Here is a 20,950-nt window from a genome sequence, read left to right on the forward strand (position 1 = left end):
TCTCCAGCTCTGTAGTCTGCTGCTCAGTGAAGACAGAATGTGCCTAGCACAAGCTATATGAGTGAAGTCTGCAGAATACAAGAGGAAGGAGAAAGATTTGGGTAATGAATCCAATTGCAAAAGGGCTTAAAATTACCTGCCCTACAACATATCAAAAGTTTTTTTAAATGACGGTTACACTTTAACTTTCAAGAAAGTGAGGGGTGTAGTTTGTATCGATCATACAGGCAGTTGAAGGGTGTTTGGTAAAATACCTGGATTTGTCTGCAGTAACCTAGGGGTTAAAGCAGACATATGGTAAGCAGGAGTAGCTTAATTGTTCATGTTGGCTTGGCCAACATAAACCCCTGCTTTAACCCCTTGCCAACCTATGACATAAATGTACGTCCAGGATGGTGGGTAATTCTCCCCCATAAAAAATCTATATAAATGGAATATCATACTGACCCATACTGTCCATGCTATACAGTGTATAAAACATAAAAAAAGTAAAATATCACTATTCGAATAGATTTGTTTTTTGCAATCCCGCCAAAAATGTCAACAAAATGTAATCAATGGGGTTTAGCTACCAAAAAAAAAAAAAGTGTTTCTATACTTCTTGAGGGGTTTATTTTTCAAACGGGGTCACTTTTTAGGGGTTTCTTTTGTTCTGGTATGTTATATGCTCAGCAAATGTCACATAGCTCCTGACATTTGTTTCAGCAAAATATGCCCCCCAAAAGCGTTATGGCGCACCTTCCCTTCTGCGTTCTGTTATGGGTACATAAAGTGGTTGCATCCACATGTGGGGTATTGCCAGACTCAAGAGAAACTAGAAAACACATCTCAGATTTTGTTGTGCAATTTTATCCTGTATGAACATGTACATTTTCAAATAAAATAAATCTTTTTTTTATAAAAATTTAAAATACCTCCATTTTGTGTTATTTCATGTTCGATGCTTTAACCGTTAAAGGGCACCTACCACCACGATTCTACCTATAAAGGTGGAACGGGTGGTAGTTGGATGAATGGGACGTAAGGATAGCCCTTTTTGGGCTAATCCTTATGTCCCGGCTATCCTTTTGTAAACTTTAATGACGTTATATGCTAATTTTTTTTAAGCGGCTACTGGGGCGTGGAGTAGCCGGACATGAGGCTATTAGTCGCGGCTACTCCACGCCCCAGTAGCCTCGTTCCTCCACCTACCAGGTAATCTTGGGCACACAGCTCCTCTTAGCTGCGCGCCCTCGTCCGAGTACCCGGCGTTCTGCGCCTCGGACGAGGAGCTGCGCGCCGAAGATTACCTGGTAGGCGGAGGAACGAGGCTACTGGGGCGTGGAGTAGCCGCGACTAGTAGCCTCATGTCCAGCTACTCCACGCCCCAGTAGCCGCTTAAAAAAATTAGCATATAAAGTCATTAAAGTTTACAAAAGGATAGCCGGGACGTAAGGATTAGCCCAAAAAGGGCTATCCTTACGTCCCATTCATCCACTACCACCCGTTCTACCTTTATAGGTAGAATTGTGGTGGTAGGTGCCCTTTAAAGGAAATCTACCATTTGCTTTTATGCATTATGATGCAAACGTACCTTGAGAATGCTGTAGCTACACTGATGGAGTAACATATCTTGTTTAATCCCTCAACTGAGTGGTTTTGCTAAAAACCAGTAGATTCTGATAATATTCTTTTACGTGTAAACATTGTTCTCTTAGAAAACCAGCAATTTATATTGTCCAAGACTTTTTCATGAATGTTGGACTCATAGATGTAAGCATTCTGATATCATACTTTTGTAATACCTATGTTCTTTTATTGCCCAATAAGAAATCCAAAATAATAAATCCATAAAAAAGAATAAGACAATCTTACCTGAAGACCCTTGATGAAGTTCTGCACAGAGAAGTCGTGGTACAGAAATATTGTGATAAGGACTTGCAGAACTCGCCCGCTCAACTTAAATGGGAATTGATTGGAGAGAAGCAGCTGACAGAAAAAGACAATTGATATAGTGATGAATGCTAGATTTTTGCACTTTCCTCATACATTCTTATACTGAGTATACAGTACTGATCCCTACTGGCGTCCACTGCAGCTGGGGGAAGTGCAACTTCTGAACTACACAAAACTATTAAAGTGCTGTGCAGGAAGTGTTAATGGGCTGTCTCATGTAAAGGAAATCAGTGTTTATTCTCTATTAGGGTATATGCAGTTGGTAGACATGAGCTATCCTTTTATTTCTTGTATGGACATTCATATTGACAAACAATGCAACAAAAATTTCCCCTACAATGAGCACAGCAGAGGAAATCCCTGGTTGGCCGCTGCAAGTAGCAACTCCATTCTAAAAGGGATTATCTTTGATGACACAACCGCTTAGAACTAATTACTAAATGTAAAATAGGTCATAATAATCTGAATAAAGCAAATCTTTTTACTTACCTTATCTACTACCGTTGCCAAGTGCTCTGTGCATGATAAGGACTGAAACAGTTCAATACACAGCAGAGAGGACACAGAGTGAGACAAAAGCCTGTGTATAATCATTGGGGATGTAGCAATCCCAAATACCAAAACCAATGGCAACTCCTTGCAGTAACGGCTGAAACAATATAAGGAAAATACAAAGTTATAAATATATATTTACATCTTTTTGAATCACTTATTATATTGTTTATATACTGTATTATAATCATTTATCTGAAGAGCACCATTAATTCCATGGTGCTGCATATTCAATTAGGGGTTCCCATACATTACATTAAGATAAGAACAAATACAAAAGACCCACAACTAGAAGGATGGGTTGTCAAGTCAAAAGGGTTTGCCCATGAAAGAAAATTCGCAAATTTCAATCCCCTAGTGATGTTTACACAATAAAGATCATTTTAACCCCTTACTTTACAATTTTACACAGTTTTATTGCAGTTTTAGCTCCTATCACTATTTTAGCTCCTTTCATTTAGCTTCTGACATGCATGAGGTGCCTGTTACACAGCGGCATGACAGACAGAGGCTTACAGACTTTTACACTGTCAGCTATGCTACATCTCTGTTCTCACATATGTGCCTGCCTCCCACTTTCCCTGGATCAATTATCTGCCTAGAGTTTGTCGTTTGCATCTTCTCTTTCCTCACGGTGTGGTGCTGGCACGAAGTGAGGAATATGTTTGTAAGCTCCAGACGGGGCAGTCAGTAGTTACAGGGTTGGATCTAGGGGCAACTTAAATTGTGTACAGCATGACTGATAAAGACAGGTTGGACTTATATCTGTGAAATGCTGTATTTTTGTTAATAACAGTGAATTAGACAATGTGTTATTTTGTTATCCTGAGTACCTACAAGAAACTTTTATTCATGGGAATACTTCTTTTAAGGGTTAAACCTGCATTCTCATGATCTGTAAATAATTTGTTTTCAGATTACTACAGATCAAACATTTATTAGATCTATTGTGTTTGTGAGCTAAGAATATGCACTGCCCAACATAGATCCATACCTGCTTATAACAATGAATTCCTGCAGTACAGAAGATGTAAAACTTTCTAGATCTTTGAAGACCAGAACTATTGGAGGTGCATGCCAATTTTCTGAAGAAGCTGGCCTCTTTTTCTTTGGAGAACTTGCTTTCTGAAAAGTAAGAAAAAATCAGGACAATCATTTCCAGTTGGACAAGAAACAAGAGGGTACATGGTGTTTAATAGGAAACAGAACTAGATGTATATATCCTCATTACCAACTAGAAGTTTATTCTATAGATAAAAGCCAATGTATGCAGGCAAAATTAACAACCTGAGATTAAAACATCAAAAGGATAACTAGGCTTACTTCCTAGTCAGTATAAATTTTATTTTTGCAAAAGCAAACCAAGTAGGATCACACAAGTTGTCATTCATAAAATAAACAGTAAAAAATGAAAGGTACTGAACAGTGAAAATATTATACAAATTATGATTTGTGCTAGTCCTTTAGTGGCAGGATGTATACATTAGTGCTGTGTTCCCAATGACATTCATGAGAAATGGATGCACAGGCGGTCCCCCACTTAACACACCCAACCCGACACAAAACGACCCTTAGTCTACTGTGACCTCTGGTGAAGCTCTCTGGATGCTTTACTGTAGTCCCAGGCTGCAATGATCAGCTGTAAGGTGTCTGTAATGAAGTTTTATTGATAGTCCTTGGTCCCATTACATCAAAAAAATTTTAACCTCCAATTGTCACTGCAGCAAAAAATTTTTTGTCGCCAACTACAATTATAAAATATTCAGTTTCGACTTTCATACAAATTCAACTTAAGAACAAACGTAGCGAACCTATCTTGTACGTAACCCGGGGACTGCCTGTAATGAATTACAAAGATTGTAATTTATTATTGGCAACTTCCAATAAGCAGGTAAGTTGGATCAAAAAATGTATTTTATACATTTTTGGGGACTGTTCATTAGTTTATTCCTAATAATCAGTCAATTGAATATCTTTACTGCAGTCTCTTAAGTGCAGATCTTAAGTATACATTATCCGAATGATTCCAGGATTGAACACATCATGCTATATGCAAATACTAACTCATCTGCCCTCTCATTTAATGGTTTCCGCTGATGCTTACCAGACCACTACATTCTGGCTTTGCAAACAGGAACAACCACCGCATTCTCTATCCTTCTCTCACCTGCTATCACTATCTCTGATACTACTTGCCACTAGTGACATTTCCCCCAATCCGGGGCCTTTTAAACATATCCCCATCGTTTCTACAGCCTTCCGCCACAAACCTCTATCAGCCAAATCTTGTAACTACTGTAATCTACGACCTATCCATTTGACTCTCTCCGGAGCATTATGCTTTATATGCAACAAAGTCACTGACATTCATGACCTCTTCATCTCTCGGCATCTGTCTTTCCTGGGCATGACGGAAACGTGGATAACGTAGATATTCTGACACTGCTTTCCCTGCTGCACTCTGATATTGTGGCCTCCAGTTCACTCACACTCCCCCGACCCTCTTTCAAAGTTCACTGCATCCGCATCTATACGCCCTCTAATTTGCAAGTGGCGGTTATCTAGCGACCCCGTGGCCCTTCAACTGCTTTTATTGAACACTTTTTTTCCCTATCCAATCTGTCTAACTCTACTCTCCTCCTTTCCTACCACAACTTAATCACTTTCTATACCAATCTGGCTTCAACCACTCCTGCAGTCCACATGCCTATACACCCACGTAGGAATCTCAAACATCTAGACACCTGCAAACTCTCCGAGAATCTCCTACCTCTCTCTTCCATATCCTCATTCAAGGAGGTAAAAACTGCTACTACCTTTTACAACACCACAGTTTCTTCAGCCCAACTGGGAACCCTGGCACACCGACCTCAACATCTGAGAAAAAGTTGCAGAAGTTCTGAACGGCGTTAGAAGAAATCCCTCTTCTCTCATACAAGCAGGCGGCCTTCACCTACAAATCCACACTTCCTTCTACCAGAAATGATTACTTTATTAATCTTATATGTTCTTTATCTCACAACCCCAGACAACTATTTTCTACCTTCAATTCCCTTCTATGTCCTCCGGCACCCTCCCCAACCTCTCTCATTTTAGCCGAGGAATTTACCTCACACTTTAAAAACAAAATAGACAGCATCAGGTAAAGTTTCAACCCTCATCCCATGCAACCCACCCAGGATATCCAATCCCGGTCCCTGTTAACTAACTTCTCTTTCCTTACTGACGAGAAAGTTTACACCATGCTGTCAAGCTCACATCTCACTACTTGTACGATTGATCCAATTCCATCACATCTTATCCCCAACGTCACCACAGTGCTCATTCCAGCCCTAACATCTCTTTAACCTTTCTATATCCAATGTTATTGTTCCATCTTCCTTTAAAAATCAACTGTCACACCCATGCTAAAGAAGCCATCTCTGGACCCATACACTCTTCTGAACTATCACCCTATTTCACTACTTCAATTTGCTTCAAAAGTCCTGGAACAACATGTCCACCTCTCCTTCCTACCTCTCCTCCACTTTTCTCCTACAATCTGGTTTTCGACCTTATTACTCAACTGAGACTGCCCTGACCAAAGTTTCTGATGACCTACTGTCAGACAAGACAAAACATCACTACTCTGTCCTCTGCCTTTGACACTGTTGACCATTCTCTCCTGCTGCAGACATTATGTTGTCTTGGTATCACAGACTTGCCCTCTCCTGAATCTCCTAATACCTTTCCAACCGGGCGTCTATCACTCTAATACCACCTCTTCAACTTGCCCCCTCTCTGGTGGCGTACCTCATGCTTCTGTCGTGGGAAACCCTCTACACCTCTGGCCTGGGGCATTTAATTAAGTCCCATGTCTTCCAATACCATTCCCATGCAGATGACACACAGATATATATTTCTGGCCCAGATATCTCCTCTCTTCTAGCCAGAATTCCAGAGTGTCTATTGGCCATCTCCTCCTTTTTCTCTACCCGGTTTCTAAAACTTAATATGGGCAAAGCAGAACTTATAAACTTACCTCCACCTAACAGATCACTCCCACCAGACCTAACCGTCACAATTCATGGCTCCACACTCTCCCTGGTCCCTAAAGTCCACTGCCTTGGAGTCATCTTCGGCTTATCATTTAAGCCTCACATACAGGCCTTACTAAAATCTTCCACCTCCATCTCAAGAACATATCTCGCATCCGACCCTTCCTCCATCCAGAGTATACAAAATTACTAGTCCATGCCCCCTTGTCTCCCACTTGGACAACTGCAACATTCTTCTGCTAACTACCTAAAGCCTCTCCAATCCATCCCAAATTCCGCTGTCTGGCTAATTCATCTGTCTCATTGATTATCACCTTCCTCTCTGCCAGTCTTTCCACTGGTTACCCATAGCACCATGATTTCAATTTAAAATACTAACCATGACCTGTATAGCCGCCCACAACCTGCCCCCTCCAACTCTGAAATCATCAGCCAATACCGCCCCACACGTAATCTCCGTTCCTCCCAGGACCTTCAGCGTCACTCTATTACCATCCGTTCTTCTCACAACCGCATCCAGGAATTCTAACGTGCATCTCCAATACTCTGGAAGGTTAGTCTACATTACCTCATGTCTCCAGCCCCCCCACATGTAGATAGTAGTTTTTTTTTTTTTACTTGCATTTGTTTTTGTCTTAATGTAATATATGTGAACCCCTTATTTATTGTACAGCACCAGAATTAGTGGTACTAATAATAAGTGATAGAAGCACTTATACTGTTAAGGCATAATAAACCAAACAGTTGCCCGAGCTCCCACAAAAACATTGCTAGAACTTAAAGAGATTATATGAAACCGATTTCCATGGCATTTCTGTATCCCACATGAACATTAAATATACTCTTTATAGATCCATTAACACTAAGCCATTGTCAATATTTGCTTGTTTTGCATTGCCAGACAAATAATATCAATATATATGTAATGTACATGTATATTAACGTATGATGTATACTTGCAGGATATTCAGAGCACTATTCAGTCTGCCTAATTTACACTGCACTGCTAAAACAGCACTTATGAGCTGATATGAGGTTACAAAAATCCTTTTCTCCCCGAATTCTTTCTAGGATGCAGTTTTACATGTTTATTTTCTTGGTTTATGTAGGTTACAGGGCAAGTTATGTTTTACTCTGTGGTATTGGTGTCTCCTTGTTGCTCCTACTGCTATTGTATAAACGGATTACCGGTAGCTCATTGGCCTGTGTGTGGGCGAGATTTATCACCATGTTTTCTGTTGTTTTGTACTTCTTTTTTGAGAATTCTTTGTTGTAGTTGAGACTATCAAAAAGCTGAACAGAGATAAAAGAAAGTCTCAACTTGACAGATGTAACAAAAAGTCTCAAAAAGTAGTAAAAGAAACCAAACAACTATTTTGACTAAGTGTCCAGTAAGTGTTCTACTCGTGGTAACCGCTAAACCATGGTGTCTTCCACCAAGGGCACAGGCATCTTATGTTACTCATTTTATATTTCAGATGAGTAACACAAGCTACTTATAAACTTATTCCCATGTAACTCAGTATAGGGAGAATTACTTTTGACATCTTCTGATACCATCCCGTTAGAGAGGCCATGGAGCAGTTCATCTTTCTCTGGTTGATGGGAGCATGATCATCCTCTTCATCAAGATCTAGATCTGCCTCACATCCCATAATCTGGGAAAGGAGTTTCTGAAGAAGCAGCTTTATTCCTAGAATAAAATGAATAATCTCAATTCACAAATGGAGATCGACTAATGAAGACTAATAATTAAGTACATCAGGAAAGTCATCTACCAGTCATCTATCCAGTCATCTATACCAGTCATTAGGCATAAAATAGATAAAATCAGCGATACTATCGACCACCCCCTGTATGTTGTATTTCAGCCATAAATGGCTCCATGCGGTGCAGGTCTGAGAGATTTAAGAAAACATTTGTTCCAGCAGCTCTCAAGCTTTCGAATACTGTGAGGAAGGGCAAACCAAGTAAAGAGTGTGTGTCTCGTATTTTAGAAATGTAATTTATTTGTAATGTAATTCTTAACTGTGTGTTATTTTGTTTTGTATCCCTGTTAATGTTGTGTCTGGATTGTATATTGTGGATGTGACACTTTAAGTTCCCTTTGGGATAATAAAGTTAGTTATTAGTATGATCACTTGATTATTTCAGAAATATTGTAATCTACGTTACTTGATTGAACAACATTTGATGGATTTTTTGTACACCATGCCACTATGCCACTAAAACCCACCAATCAGTAGGAAGTGTACAAGCCTTAGCCTTGAATGACTTCAGCACATCTGCGGTCACAGGATATCACTAGTCTCTCACACTACTCTGGTGTGATTTTGGTCTATTCTTCTTCCAGTTGGGTTTTTAAACCAAAAAACAAAAGTTCCACCACGTTATATATCATGAAAAAATATATATCAATTTTATTGTGTTTTACATGTTAAAAACATACAAAAATTGTTCAGACATGTGCTCAGGGGGTCATAACCCTGGCAAACCACGGCAGGGGTGTGGATAAGACAATGTTTATATTGTTTCAAGTGAAATGGTCTACATTGGAATATAACATGGGAGGGACCAGATCTATCCAAATGCTAAATCAGTCACAGAAAAATGGAGACAGAGTATATTCGACCTTACCCATGTGTACACAAGCCCCACGCCGACCCCGACGCACGTTTCAGCCGTCAAGCCCCCGTGCGTCGGGGTCGGCGTGGGGCTTGTGTACACATGGGTAAGGTCGAATATACTCTGTCTCCATTTTTCTGTGACTGATTTAGCATTTGGATAGATCTGGTCCCTCCCATGTTATATTCCAATGTAGACCATTTCACTTGAAACAATATAAACATTGTCTTATCCACACCCCTGCCGTGGTTTGCCAGGGTTATGACCCCCTGAGCACATGTCTGAACAATTTTTGTATGTTTTTAACATGTAAAACACAATAAAATTGATATATATTTTTTCATGATATATAACGTGGTGGAACTTTTGTTTTTTGGTTTAATAATTGTTTGTTTGTTCCACATCCTATACCTTTTCCTGTATGCGTGGCAATTTCTTACAGGAGATACAATTGTTGGGTTTTCTTCTTCCAGTTGGGTGTAGATCAAGACTCTGGGCTGGCCATTTCCATGTTTTCTGTTTCAAGGAACTGCGTTACCCATTATGATGTATGAAGTTGTCCTGCATGAAGATTGCTGGCTGAGTGAAGAACAGAAGGAAGGAACCTTGTGTTGTTGAAGAAGGTTTTGCACACACTTGCCATGTAAGCTGTATGAGAGGTCCAACTTCTGCTGCACAAAACATTGCCCAAACAATGACACTCCACCAACTTTACTGACTTCTTTACACTCTTTGGGTTAAATTTTTGCCCAGGTTGTTGATGAAATCCTGTCTTCTCTTACATTTGTCTTTCAAGGGTGACCAGCCTTCTTGGGAAACTTGAATAAATGTGTGATGTTGTAAAGATGCAATATTCTATAAACCAGAATATCAGACTTGGAAAACCCAACTTCTCTTGTAATGGCTGATAGGGTCACCCCTTTGGCCTTCATCACACCAATAACTTCTTAATCTTAAAGTGTTCTCTAATTTTGATCAGTGTTCTTTTACAATTATCTCATTTACATTTTTATTCTATGCTTTGGAATATATGCAATTTATGAAATACGCTTAAAATACTGCTATTTTACTAACATTAGGATATTTTCACATAGGACTAAACAATGACCTTGACATTTAATATTTATATACTGTACACATATAAACAAGTTCATACCTGTGCATTCCTTTGCTTGTAACAAAACAACATATGGAGTTACATGTTCTTTAAGAACATCCGACAGGCTGTTGAAGGTTAGTTCATGGTCCGTGACATTGACCCCTGAAAATTAAAAAAAAAAAACACATCCTTTTATAAAGACAATAATTTATGACCTGTATATGTTGCCTTTAGCCATTAAGACACAAAGGCAGGTCCTGTGTATGTTATTTGAACAACAGACATCAGATCAAATTTAGGCCATGACTGTAGTTTATAACCGGTTGAGATTCATGGTCAGCAAAAAAATAGTGCATACATATTTTTTTTTGTGGATCAGACTTCTAGATTAAATTGACAGATAGAGTCACCCATAGCAGTGAATGGGTCAGTGAAAATACCAGTGCACACAGAAGCCAATTCTCAAAATATACATATACCATCATTTGCATGGATCTGCTGGTTAAATATCTTATGTGTGAGGCCAGCTAGTAAAGAAGAAAATAAAGACCATACCAAGTAGAAGCGCTGCAGTAGGGATTTCACTGGACCTCACTCTACAATTCCAGTCATTTTTTTGGTCCTGAAAGTCTGTGCGGGATTTCTTCAAAAAGCAGATAAGATTGTCAAAAAGCTTCTTGTTCAGCTCTTCTTGCAATTGCTAAAAGACCAAAGGAATACTTGTGTCTGTTCTAGCTTCATTTGTTATTATTGATGTTTCAGTTAAGTGACATAAGAGCTAGAGGACAGTAACATGTACAGTACCATGTAACATGTCAGTATTGTAACTGTACTTATAGCTCCAGTACCACCGTCACTGCACTTCCTGAACCTCTGAGCTGCTTGGCAAATCATTAAAGGGGTATTCTCGTCTGGGCATTCACATTCAGTTTGATAAATCTGCCATATATAATCATTTCTTCAATTAGACGTTATTAAAAAAAATGTTCCTGTGTGAAGATAATTTCCCATAAATGTAGTCATAGGGTCCCTTAGAAACTACAAAGCTTCCTCGGATACGGCCATCTCTGCTGGAGGGATTGAACAAAGAAGCAAAAAGTTTTTGTATATGAAATATCTGGGAGTTACTGTATGTCCCCAGCCATCCTGAGGTAATGAACGCTGAATCCAGGAGGTCTGGCAGGACTCAATAGCGCATGCCTGGCCACCACTGCCAGAGTGTGAGGTGGTCGTAACCGAGGAAGCTATTGCGTTTCTAAAGGACAACATGGCTACATTTATGAGAAATTATCTTAACACAGGAACATTTTTTTTTTAATAACATACAATTGAAGAAATGTTTATATATGGAAGATTAGTGAAACTGAATGTGAATGCCCAGACGAGAATACCCCTTTAAACAAGGCAGGCCACCGCTTAGAGCAGTGATTGCTTTAGCAGCTTTCTCTAGGCCAGGGTATAATGGGAGCATTATGATGGGACGGTTGCTCTTGAATAAAGTAAAATAAAGTTTAAATAAAGTATGATGGCGACAATCCAAAAAACAGCATGTATGAAAGTTGTACACCAAACATTCAAGATTTATGATGCTGCTGCACCCATGGAACCATTTTTGCTACACTGTGCAGGAGCACCTCCATCTGTGCGAGGGGGCAGGGGGAGACACTGTATCCCTAAAGCCAAAGAGCTGTGGGGCTTTGATAACAACTTTAGAATGAAGGAGACAATGGATAATAAATATAAGAAGATTACCACAATCACAGTGCCTGGAGCTATAAGTAAATGTCCCTGGTTTCCAATTACAGTTGCGTCAAGCTGTACAAGCGCAATTTAACTACCTGTCTCCCCCACTAGAATTCTCCAAGCTGGAGGGGCTCCTGACCTACCCAAGACCCTTACGCAGGTCTATGCATTGCTCCAGTCCACTTCTTCCAGTCCATTTGATAAAGCCCGCAACAAGTGGTGTACTGATACCCCTGACTTGTCAGAGAAGGACTGTAAAGAAGTGGAACATTCTTCTTTTGATTTAGTGGTTAGTGCCAGAGACTTCCTAATTCAATCGCAATTTCTGCATCGTATACATTTTACACCTGCTAGATTGTGTAGAATGGGGGTATCTCTAACAGATCTATGTTTCCATTGTGGGAAGGCAGTTGGGAAATTTCTACATTGTGTTTGTGATTGTCCAAGGCTGTCTGGTTTTTGATCTGAGGTTCTTTTATTTCTTCATTCTCACTTTGAGTTTCCTAGACTTCTCTCCCCTGAGGTATGTCTGTTGGGTGTCATTGGGGAGGTGTTTCAGCGCCACTATGACAAAATATTTTTTTAGATTTTTACTCTATTGTGCCCACAAGGTTATAGTAATGTTTTGGAAGGACCCTGAAAAACCTACGTCGATGGCTAACTCTTCTCAATAGCTATGTCCCAATTTTCCAAATCCTTTATGAAATTCGGAAATGTCCAGATAAGTTTGGGACTATTTGGCCAAGATGGTTGGAGATCTCTGAGATGGCTGGCTTTCATCTGGGTGGGTTATGGAGGAGGTGCGACTGCATGTCTGGGTGAATATGTGTTTTTTTGTCTCGTTTATATTTTTATTGGTTGTATAAGCTATCTCTCCCCACTGGGGTCATTGCCTTAGTCCCTACTGGATTTCATTAGCATGCTAAGTTTCTCTCCTTGCACATGTATGCTATATGGTGATACGGACAATTAATCGACGCCCCCTGCATGTTTGGTAATGATGATGGATTTGATGGATGATGGATTTTATGGCATATTTACCACAACAGTAATTGCGCAACCAGACACAAAATCTGTGTATCTGTTGAAACAGATGATTATGGTTCTTGATAATTTGTAAGCTTTCTCTACAATGTCATATTTTGTTTGTTTATGTACCTCATACTTTTTAAAGCACTGGAGAATATGATGGCAAGAATTCTCTTCTTTCCCCTGATCTGGATTACACATTATGTAATGGTGCCTTAGAACTGTAGCAATTAGGTGAAACAATATTAGCATAAAAAGTAAGTCCTTTTTTTTGTTTGCAGAAATGAATAGTGAAGGTAAACTTTTTAATATACTTAAAGAGGTCCTGTCACCCATAACAAAAGCATTAGGAATTGCTTACTAAAGTAAGCAGCTTCTAGTGCCATCTCCGATAACGTTAGCAAGCACTGCTGCGAAGTACAATAGAAACCCCCGCATCACGCTCAAAGTGGCCCGGTGTATTCACGAGGGTGCGGGGCTAGGGGAGTGACTGCCGCATGAAGCTCGGCAGTCACGGCCGGCCTATGGAGCGGGCAGAGGTCCGGGGAAGAGGCAGCGCCTCAGGCGTTTCTACTGTACTTCGCAGCAGTGTTCTCTAGAGTTATCAGAGGGTTCCAATAACGCTAGCAGGGTAACACTGCTGCATCGGAGATAGCACTAGGAGCTGCTTACTTTAGTGCTTTTGTTATGGACGAGAGGGCCTCTTTAAGCAACACTGCTTCTCTGTGCTTTTTTCCTTCTCCTTATTTCTCCTGTAGTGAGCAGTGTATCTGAAATCCAGTACAAAGCATAAAGATAAGGAAAGGAGGCTAGAGATTATGGTAACTATTTGCATACCTTGAGAATACTTTCCTTGATTCAGCTCTTTAAGGAGATTAGACTAATCAGTGAATGTAAAAAGTTAAGTCATTAGGAACATTATTAGGGTCCTTTATCTCTCAGTTGTTAGTGGAGAACATGACAGAAAGATGATTCATTCACTATTCATTTATGCAATTTTGTTAAAAGTTTAGTTATTATTTACTGAGTATAGGATATCGAGAGCAGAGTCTGTCATAGATAAAACTCTTCTTCCCCTCATCTTACAATGGTTTCCACTGACCTCTGTCTGAGACTTCATCTGCTGCCATAGCAACTGAGAGCTCTCAAAACGCGTTCTGCCATCTTCAGAATTTTTAAGACTTTCAATAAAATAGTCAGCTGGAAATAAAGAGAGATTATTGAATTCTAAGAAATGCATATGTTAAGAGCACTGTGGAGATAAATGGATATTTGTGTATAAAATAATTTTACTCTAGAGGGCACTTTTTCAAAATCTAAAGAGAAGAGTAGTTTCTTTAGGAATGTCTGAAGTGGATCCATACCAGGGAATTACAAGAGATATATAGGAACAGAAACATCAATACCATTCTAAATTACTGACGTGTTTTGGGCAAACACAAAATGCCTTAATCAGTGAAGAGCTTTTGGTTTTGCCTGAAAATGCACCACCTAATACACATTTTCCAGTAAAAAAAGTATTTTTAAAGGATCCTGACCACCCAATAGTAATCCCCAAACAGCCAGTAAGAATGGTCCATTGCGTCAACATGAAGCATCAACTTGTCCCCAATTTAGCCTCAATCCGGAACAACCCCCAAAACTCCTCAAGTATGGACAAGTACATTGCAAATGTGAATAACCTTTCATTACACAATAATTATTTGCTGAATTATAGGGCTCTATAAATAAAATACAGGCAGTCCCCGGGTTACGTACAAGATAGGGTCTGGAGGTTTGTTCTTAAGTTGAATTTGTATGTAAGTCGAAACTGTATATTTTATAATTGAAGTTCTAGACAATTTTTTTCTTTTGTCCCAGTGACAATTGGAGTTTCAAAATTTTTGCTGTAATTGGACCAAGGATTATCAATAAAGCTTCATTACAGACACCTTACACTTGATTATTGCAGTCTGGGACTATAGTAAAGCATCCAGAAAGCTTCACCAGAGGTCATAGTGGGCTGAGGGGTCCGTCTGTAACTATGGGTTGTCTGTAAGTCGGGTGTCCTTAAGTAGGGGACCGCCTGTACAATTACTTTGCATAATAATCTTCTCAGAGGCAATAATAATTTTTCTGTGGCTAAGGCTCATTGACTGCATTTTCTGCCGGGCAAGTTGTTCTATTTTTTTAAGTTGATATGGCTACTCCATCACTTTTTATTACCTTCTATCTTAATAAATCGGGAATCCTGCAGTTCCCATCTTTTTAGAATAAAAAGTAAAAATGCTGGGAATGAAATAACCATTTAAGTTTCAGCTCATTAGCAATTTACCAGCTGAAAATCAGAGGTCCTGAGATCTTTGGCTTCAGGAAACTGGAATAGTGTCTGCAGGTGGGTAAAGTCAGGGAAAGAGAGTAAGCACTTTTCTACTTTACTCTCAATGCTTTGTATCCTTCAGTAACACAAGAGATAAAGACAGTTTTTATAAATGTTCTTATATACTAGGTTATCTGCTCTTCACTTTTGTCATTCATGTCTCGCTTTAGGGTGTCTATAAGAAAGAGTCAGACAGCAGTTTTTCACTGACCATATATACACACCTGCTGTAAGAGATCGCTTTTTCTTCTTTGCGCTAGGCTTGAATACAAAGCAGCCCTTTAAATTAGAAAAAACATACACATCATAATAAAATAAATGACTATGCATGTACGAACAGCAGCTAGCATATGGCCACCATAGGAGTGCATTGTGAATGACATCGTATGAGCTCACACGTGTGAAGAAGAATGACTGTGGGAGTATAAGGATACATCCCCACGGGCCAGAAAAATTATTTAATAGATGGATAACATCCTATGTAAATGAATTGGCAATGGAGCTCATACAGTTGGATGTGAGCAACCCTCTATGAGCTACAATTTCTATAAAACCTCCTGGCCTATATTCTGCTGATTTCTATCAATTTTCACATTGTAAATAACAGAAATAAGTTTTACTGGTTCGTCAAGTTCTACAACTCTTTTTAATTTTTATCAGCAAAATAAAACAGCATAATACAGTAATTAGGAAGGCACAACAGGAAAGATACATATGTATCCCCATACCCCTGCCCTGGGGGTTATCTGGAAAAAATGAATTTTATTTGCTGTTGTGAGACGCACCAAAACTGTTAAAAGGCGCCCTGTTTTCTCTATAGAAAAGTGACAAGAAAACCATAAACTGGTAAAAAGTGGCCTTATGCCGAAATCGGTGGGGGGGGGGGGGGGGTTGCAACTCCCCCCACCCTTATGCCACCTTTATGGTGAGGAGGGTCAAGGAGTGGGCCATCAGGTATAGCCTGATCAAGGTTACAGCACATTTCTACACACAACCAGTGTCATGGATATCAACAAAGGGTTATTACCTTGGAAACTGATGATGTTGTCATAATGGATTCCTGAAAAGAACATAATGTAGAAAGAAATCACAATTATTCCTGATTCCATCCCCAGAGAACTAGAACCACTCAGATCCCTAGGCTGCCTGAAAAGTGTGGAAACTCCACAGAGGATAAATGACATTTGTGGAGATCCCATCCGCACACTGCAAAAGATACTGACACCGGAAACACATTTTTACTGCAAATTTACAATCTGAATTATGTTAATTACTGCCGATTGTGGCTGCTGCAGAATTCCCTTCTGTAGCCATTAAAGGGTTTAGCCACAAACATAAATTGCTCACATGCCTTTACTGCCTTAATAATAATCTTTGAATGTTCATTGATTGATTAATGATCCCTGATAGTTCCTTTAGTGCTGTGTGTAAAATCTCTGTGGATCTTTGTTACATGTTTGTGCACTGATAAATAGGAAGAACCTGCAGCAGGAGATGATGACTCCTCCTGTTCCTCTCTCCCTGTGTATGTCAGTGAGATGGACTGTGAGGGAAGACGCAGTGGAGGCTGCCATTAGTATACGCGAACAGGAAGTTGTGTATATATGCAGAGGGCAGCATGGTGAGAACAGGGATAGGCTGAAGCTCTCACAGGAGGCACAGGTACACATACAAGCAGAGATATGGCTAATAGAACAGTTTTATTGAAAAGTGGCCAATCCCTTTAAGCTCTGTGTGCAGTTACTCTTTGGCTGGTTGTAGAAAGCTGAAGTGTTAGCTAGTTTAAAAGCAGAGATCTCAGAACACAGTTGAGTAAACTCCAGCACTGCTCCAGTTTCAGTGACAAACCTGAAATAAAAATGCATTGTTCATAGTCCTGCTGCTACAAAAGAGCCCTCCTTCATGCCACTTAGCCGGACCAGCAACTAGTCCAAAAATAGGACCTGCTCTGTCACGTTGCAGAAGGCACTGGGGCACATTTACTAAGGGCCCACGGACCGCATTTCCGTCGGGTTTCCCGACTATTTCCGTTTTAACAGGATTTAACAGCATTTAACAGGGGTTTTTGGCATACGTGATCGGATTTTGCCGCAATCGCGCCGACTTTCATGCGACACAAAGTGGGGGGCGTGGCCAGACAACATGACTAAACGCAGGATTTTAAATTCAAATTGTGTCGCAAGACATGCACTCACATACACCGGGAAGAAGAAGAACTCAGCGGGGAAGTGACACATGCAGGATATTGGGCGCACAATCTTGTTGAATCGCGGCAGACTTCATCCTCGTCGGACAACGCACCTCGGGGATCGCGCAGGGACAGGGTAAGTAAATGTGCGCTAACATCACTGTGATGGGGCGTCCTAGACCTCTATGGCAATTTGTATGGCCAGATCACAGCCCACAATATGGTCGTGTGCACGTAGCCCGAATGTGCCAAGGATAGAGCTTTTTTTTTTTGTTTTACAACCTTACACGATTGTAAGGTTACATGGGGATGTTTCCAGATGTACCCTTAAACAGAGGGCAGCAACATATCCCACTTTATGCTTCTACAGTGGGTTTAGTTCTCTTGTTAGGTTCTTCCCACTGATTAGCGGGATAAGAAGTGAACATCTGCAGAAGCCAGTGAAAATCCGACACTATTAACATGTGCCTTTTTCTCTTTTTTTTGCGCAGGAAAGTGGCGAAAAGGTTTAGCAGAACAGAAACCTTCACTTGCAAGTCTGAGCAGTCGCAGCTCTTTTACAATTACAGTGGCCATTGCTGCAGCTCCTGCTGACTTCATATATGGAGAGTTGCATGACTGAGGGATCACCCAGAGTTCAACAGAGGCTGTGGATGGATGCCATACAGTGACATCTGTTCTCCATGGCCTCTGATGAGGCTGTTCTTATATTTCCAGCAGTAAGAACGATATACTATGCTTTTATCTTCTGTATTTCTTTATGGATACAATGAACACAGTCCAAGGCTACATTCACACTGCCGTATGGGGGACGTATATATACGGCTGATATACGTCCCCCATAGACGGCATTGGGCGCACGGTGCCCAACAGGAACGGTACGGTGCAGCACTGTGTCTTTTCAAGGCATACAGCGCCATATATCCCTATGGAGAGGGTGAGCAGCGCACACCTCCTCCTCTCCCCACGCCGCTGTGTGTCCGCCGCGCTACGGTACAGCGGGCAACAGGCATCTGAATGTAGCCTAAGTCCTCATGTGCTGACCGGGCCTGAAAGCGGTTTGCTCATGAAAGAAAATGCTTCAATCTCCTAGTGATGTTTACACAATAAAGATAATTTTTAGTACTGTGAGCTGAAAATGTGGTCAGATTATAGGGCACAAGGTTTATATTCACTTTCATTCAACTTCTGAACATTCACTAGTATCTGACACAAAGAAAGAGGAGACAGATCAGAGATGAGATGATGAGATCCATGAGATGCATATTACAAACAATGACTGTCAGCTCTCCTACATCTCTGCTATTCTACAACACACTGCTAGGTCTGCTGTGCCATCCTCCCCCTCCCCAGATAAACAAATTATCTGTCTGTAGCTCTACACTTTCATGCTGCTTCTGGCAGGAAGTCAGTGTTCGTGTATCAATGAAAGCTCTGTCCTGGATTGCAAGAGGAGGGGCTAGAGGCATAGAGAAATCTCAGCTCCACGGCTGGCAGGAAGAAAACAACGATGGCTGCCAACCCTAAGTCAGAAATTACAGGTTCGGGACTTGGGGCAACTGAAATTGTGTACACCAGGACTGGTAGAGACAGGTTGGACTTGTATCTGTGAAATACTGCATTTTTGTTAATAACAGTGAATTAGAGAATGTGTTATTTTGTTACCCTGAGTACCTGTAAGAAACTTGTCTTTGTGGGCCAAAAATATGCCAGAAGATAGAACATGTCCCGAGACACATGGAGGAGAGTAATCAGAGGTGTCATTTCTAGTCGCCCATGGAAGCCATCGGAGCTTAGGTTTCATTTTACAAACTATTTTTGGAAAATAAAAGCTGAGCTCTGATTGGTTGCCATAAGTAACTAGAACAGTTTTGCTCTGACATTTCTGATAAATCTCCATCATCACTGCACTGTGAATGGTTGCCATGGAGCGCTATAGGGGCTGTGTTCTGCTGCGGCCACAATTACAGTTGTGTGTATGGGGCCTTATACACATAGGTATGGTTACAGATTTCCAGCTAACAATGGCTGCAGCTGTTCATGCTGCTGCCAGATTCCCTAGCATGGCAAGGCGGAGTGAGTGGGTGTCTGATTTGTGGGGTCCTCGGCGTGAAGTGTCCTAGACTAGGACTAGTTGCCCAGCTTCGTATTGTCGCATGTGGCCAGAGGCGGCGCTGTGCAGGGGCCACCATCAGAGCCCGCCTGATCACCAGGACTATGCTACACCATTAGAGACGGCATTACCCATTGGGGTGAAGCTGCTATATAACCACTGGTGTCTATGACATGTAACGAGACATCTGCCTCCCTCCCGTCACCCGGCAGACAGACCTGACACCCGCCACTGGCTCCTTTCCCGCAGTTTCCCGCACGCACTTTCAGGCCTTCCCTCCAGCCATGTCACATGACCAGGGCTGCTGCTGATTGGAGGAGAGCACTTTGGAGGGCGGGCTCCAGGAAAGCACATGTGTCTGTGTGAGTCGCCGCTTCCTGTGTCCCTCTAAAGTCCTCCGTTCACACCTAGAGCCGATACCTGACGGTATCACACCGGATGGTCATGGCTTGTTTCTTCCGGAGAGCAATAGCAGAACAGGTACTGAGCTGTCCTTGTCCTCCTGGAGTATAGCTGCACCGTGCATTAGTTGTCACCTCCCTGGGGTCTGTCAGTGGTGGCTGGTGCCTACAGTCAGACAACAATGATGTCATTTATCATCTGGGGAGACAGCAATGGTAATTCGGGAATGTTAGTAATCAATATGTCAATTATGTTGTGGAAGTTCACAAATGTTAGAATCCCATAAAGATAAGCGGTGCACTGTAAGGCCGGATCATTGCCCCTTATCATGTGTATCTATCAGGCTAGCCATATATTCTCTGATTTCTTCATGGACAAATCTGATTGTGGCACCATCCTGCGACAAAACATCTAATGCTTGGGTGCTGTGCCATGTGTACTCCAATAGGAGTCCGAGCTCTCCAACACTGCTAAATATTAAAGGGGTGTCTGGCAATAAAGAACTCCTAATGCCCTCCAGTCTGGCACGGTGTCGCCCATCACCAGCAGCCTTTGTCGCTAAACTGTCGTGACATCATGCACCCGCGATACAGGCCGCAGCAGGAGGCTGCACTGGGTGCGATGCAATTAATCCGATTCATTCTAACAGATGCCAGAAGTGATGGGAAGTGCCGAACCAATACTGCTCAGTAAACGTTGTTTTAAATGCACACAACCAGTGCCCAAAAAATCATAAATCGCTGTAACCTACTTCCCTGCCTCCACTCCTTTGGGCATACCCACCAAATAGTATAATGCCCCCTGTGGACTCCATATGTATAATACACCTAATGTGTATTAATGCCCCTAATGCCAACTAATAATGCCC

The 20,950-nt window shown here is 41.1% G+C and overlaps 2 protein-coding genes across 4 annotated transcripts in view; one reads left to right on the plus strand and one right to left on the minus strand.

The window, feature by feature from the left end:
* Positions 1 to 20,039, minus strand: part of ORC3 (origin recognition complex subunit 3) — a 67,172-nt gene extending 47,133 nt beyond the window's left edge. The window contains exons 1-10 of one of the 3 annotated variants that reach the window (XM_072141984.1): positions 19,899 to 20,039; positions 16,407 to 16,439; positions 15,604 to 15,658; positions 14,123 to 14,220; positions 10,804 to 10,948; positions 10,306 to 10,410; positions 8,063 to 8,217; positions 3,482 to 3,612; positions 2,425 to 2,584; positions 1,855 to 1,968 (exon numbers count right to left, since the gene is read on the minus strand). In XM_072141984.1, the coding sequence (XP_071998085.1) occupies positions 1,855 to 1,968; positions 2,425 to 2,584; positions 3,482 to 3,612; positions 8,063 to 8,217; positions 10,306 to 10,410; positions 10,804 to 10,948; positions 14,123 to 14,220; positions 15,604 to 15,658; positions 16,407 to 16,430 (987 nt within the window). In that variant the 5' untranslated portion in view covers positions 16,431 to 16,439; positions 19,899 to 20,039. Of the gene's footprint in view, positions 1 to 1,854; positions 1,969 to 2,424; positions 2,585 to 3,481; positions 3,613 to 8,062; positions 8,218 to 10,305; positions 10,411 to 10,803; positions 10,949 to 14,122; positions 14,221 to 15,603; positions 15,659 to 16,406; positions 16,440 to 19,811; positions 19,868 to 19,898 lie in introns of those variants that run through there. The other 2 variants (XM_072141981.1, XM_072141983.1) reach the window with 2 other exon arrangements.
* RARS2 (arginyl-tRNA synthetase 2, mitochondrial) overlaps positions 19,998 to 20,950 on the plus strand; it is a 39,759-nt gene continuing 38,806 nt past the window's right edge. The window contains exon 1 of the mRNA XM_072141985.1: positions 19,998 to 20,160. Within this exon, the coding sequence (XP_071998086.1) occupies positions 20,119 to 20,160 (42 nt within the window). The 5' untranslated portion in view covers positions 19,998 to 20,118. The remainder of the gene's footprint in view (positions 20,161 to 20,950) is intronic.

This window comes from Engystomops pustulosus, chromosome 3 (genome assembly GCF_040894005.1).
Source record: "Engystomops pustulosus chromosome 3, aEngPut4.maternal, whole genome shotgun sequence".
In the NCBI taxonomy this organism is placed as follows: domain Eukaryota; kingdom Metazoa; phylum Chordata; class Amphibia; order Anura; family Leptodactylidae; genus Engystomops; species Engystomops pustulosus.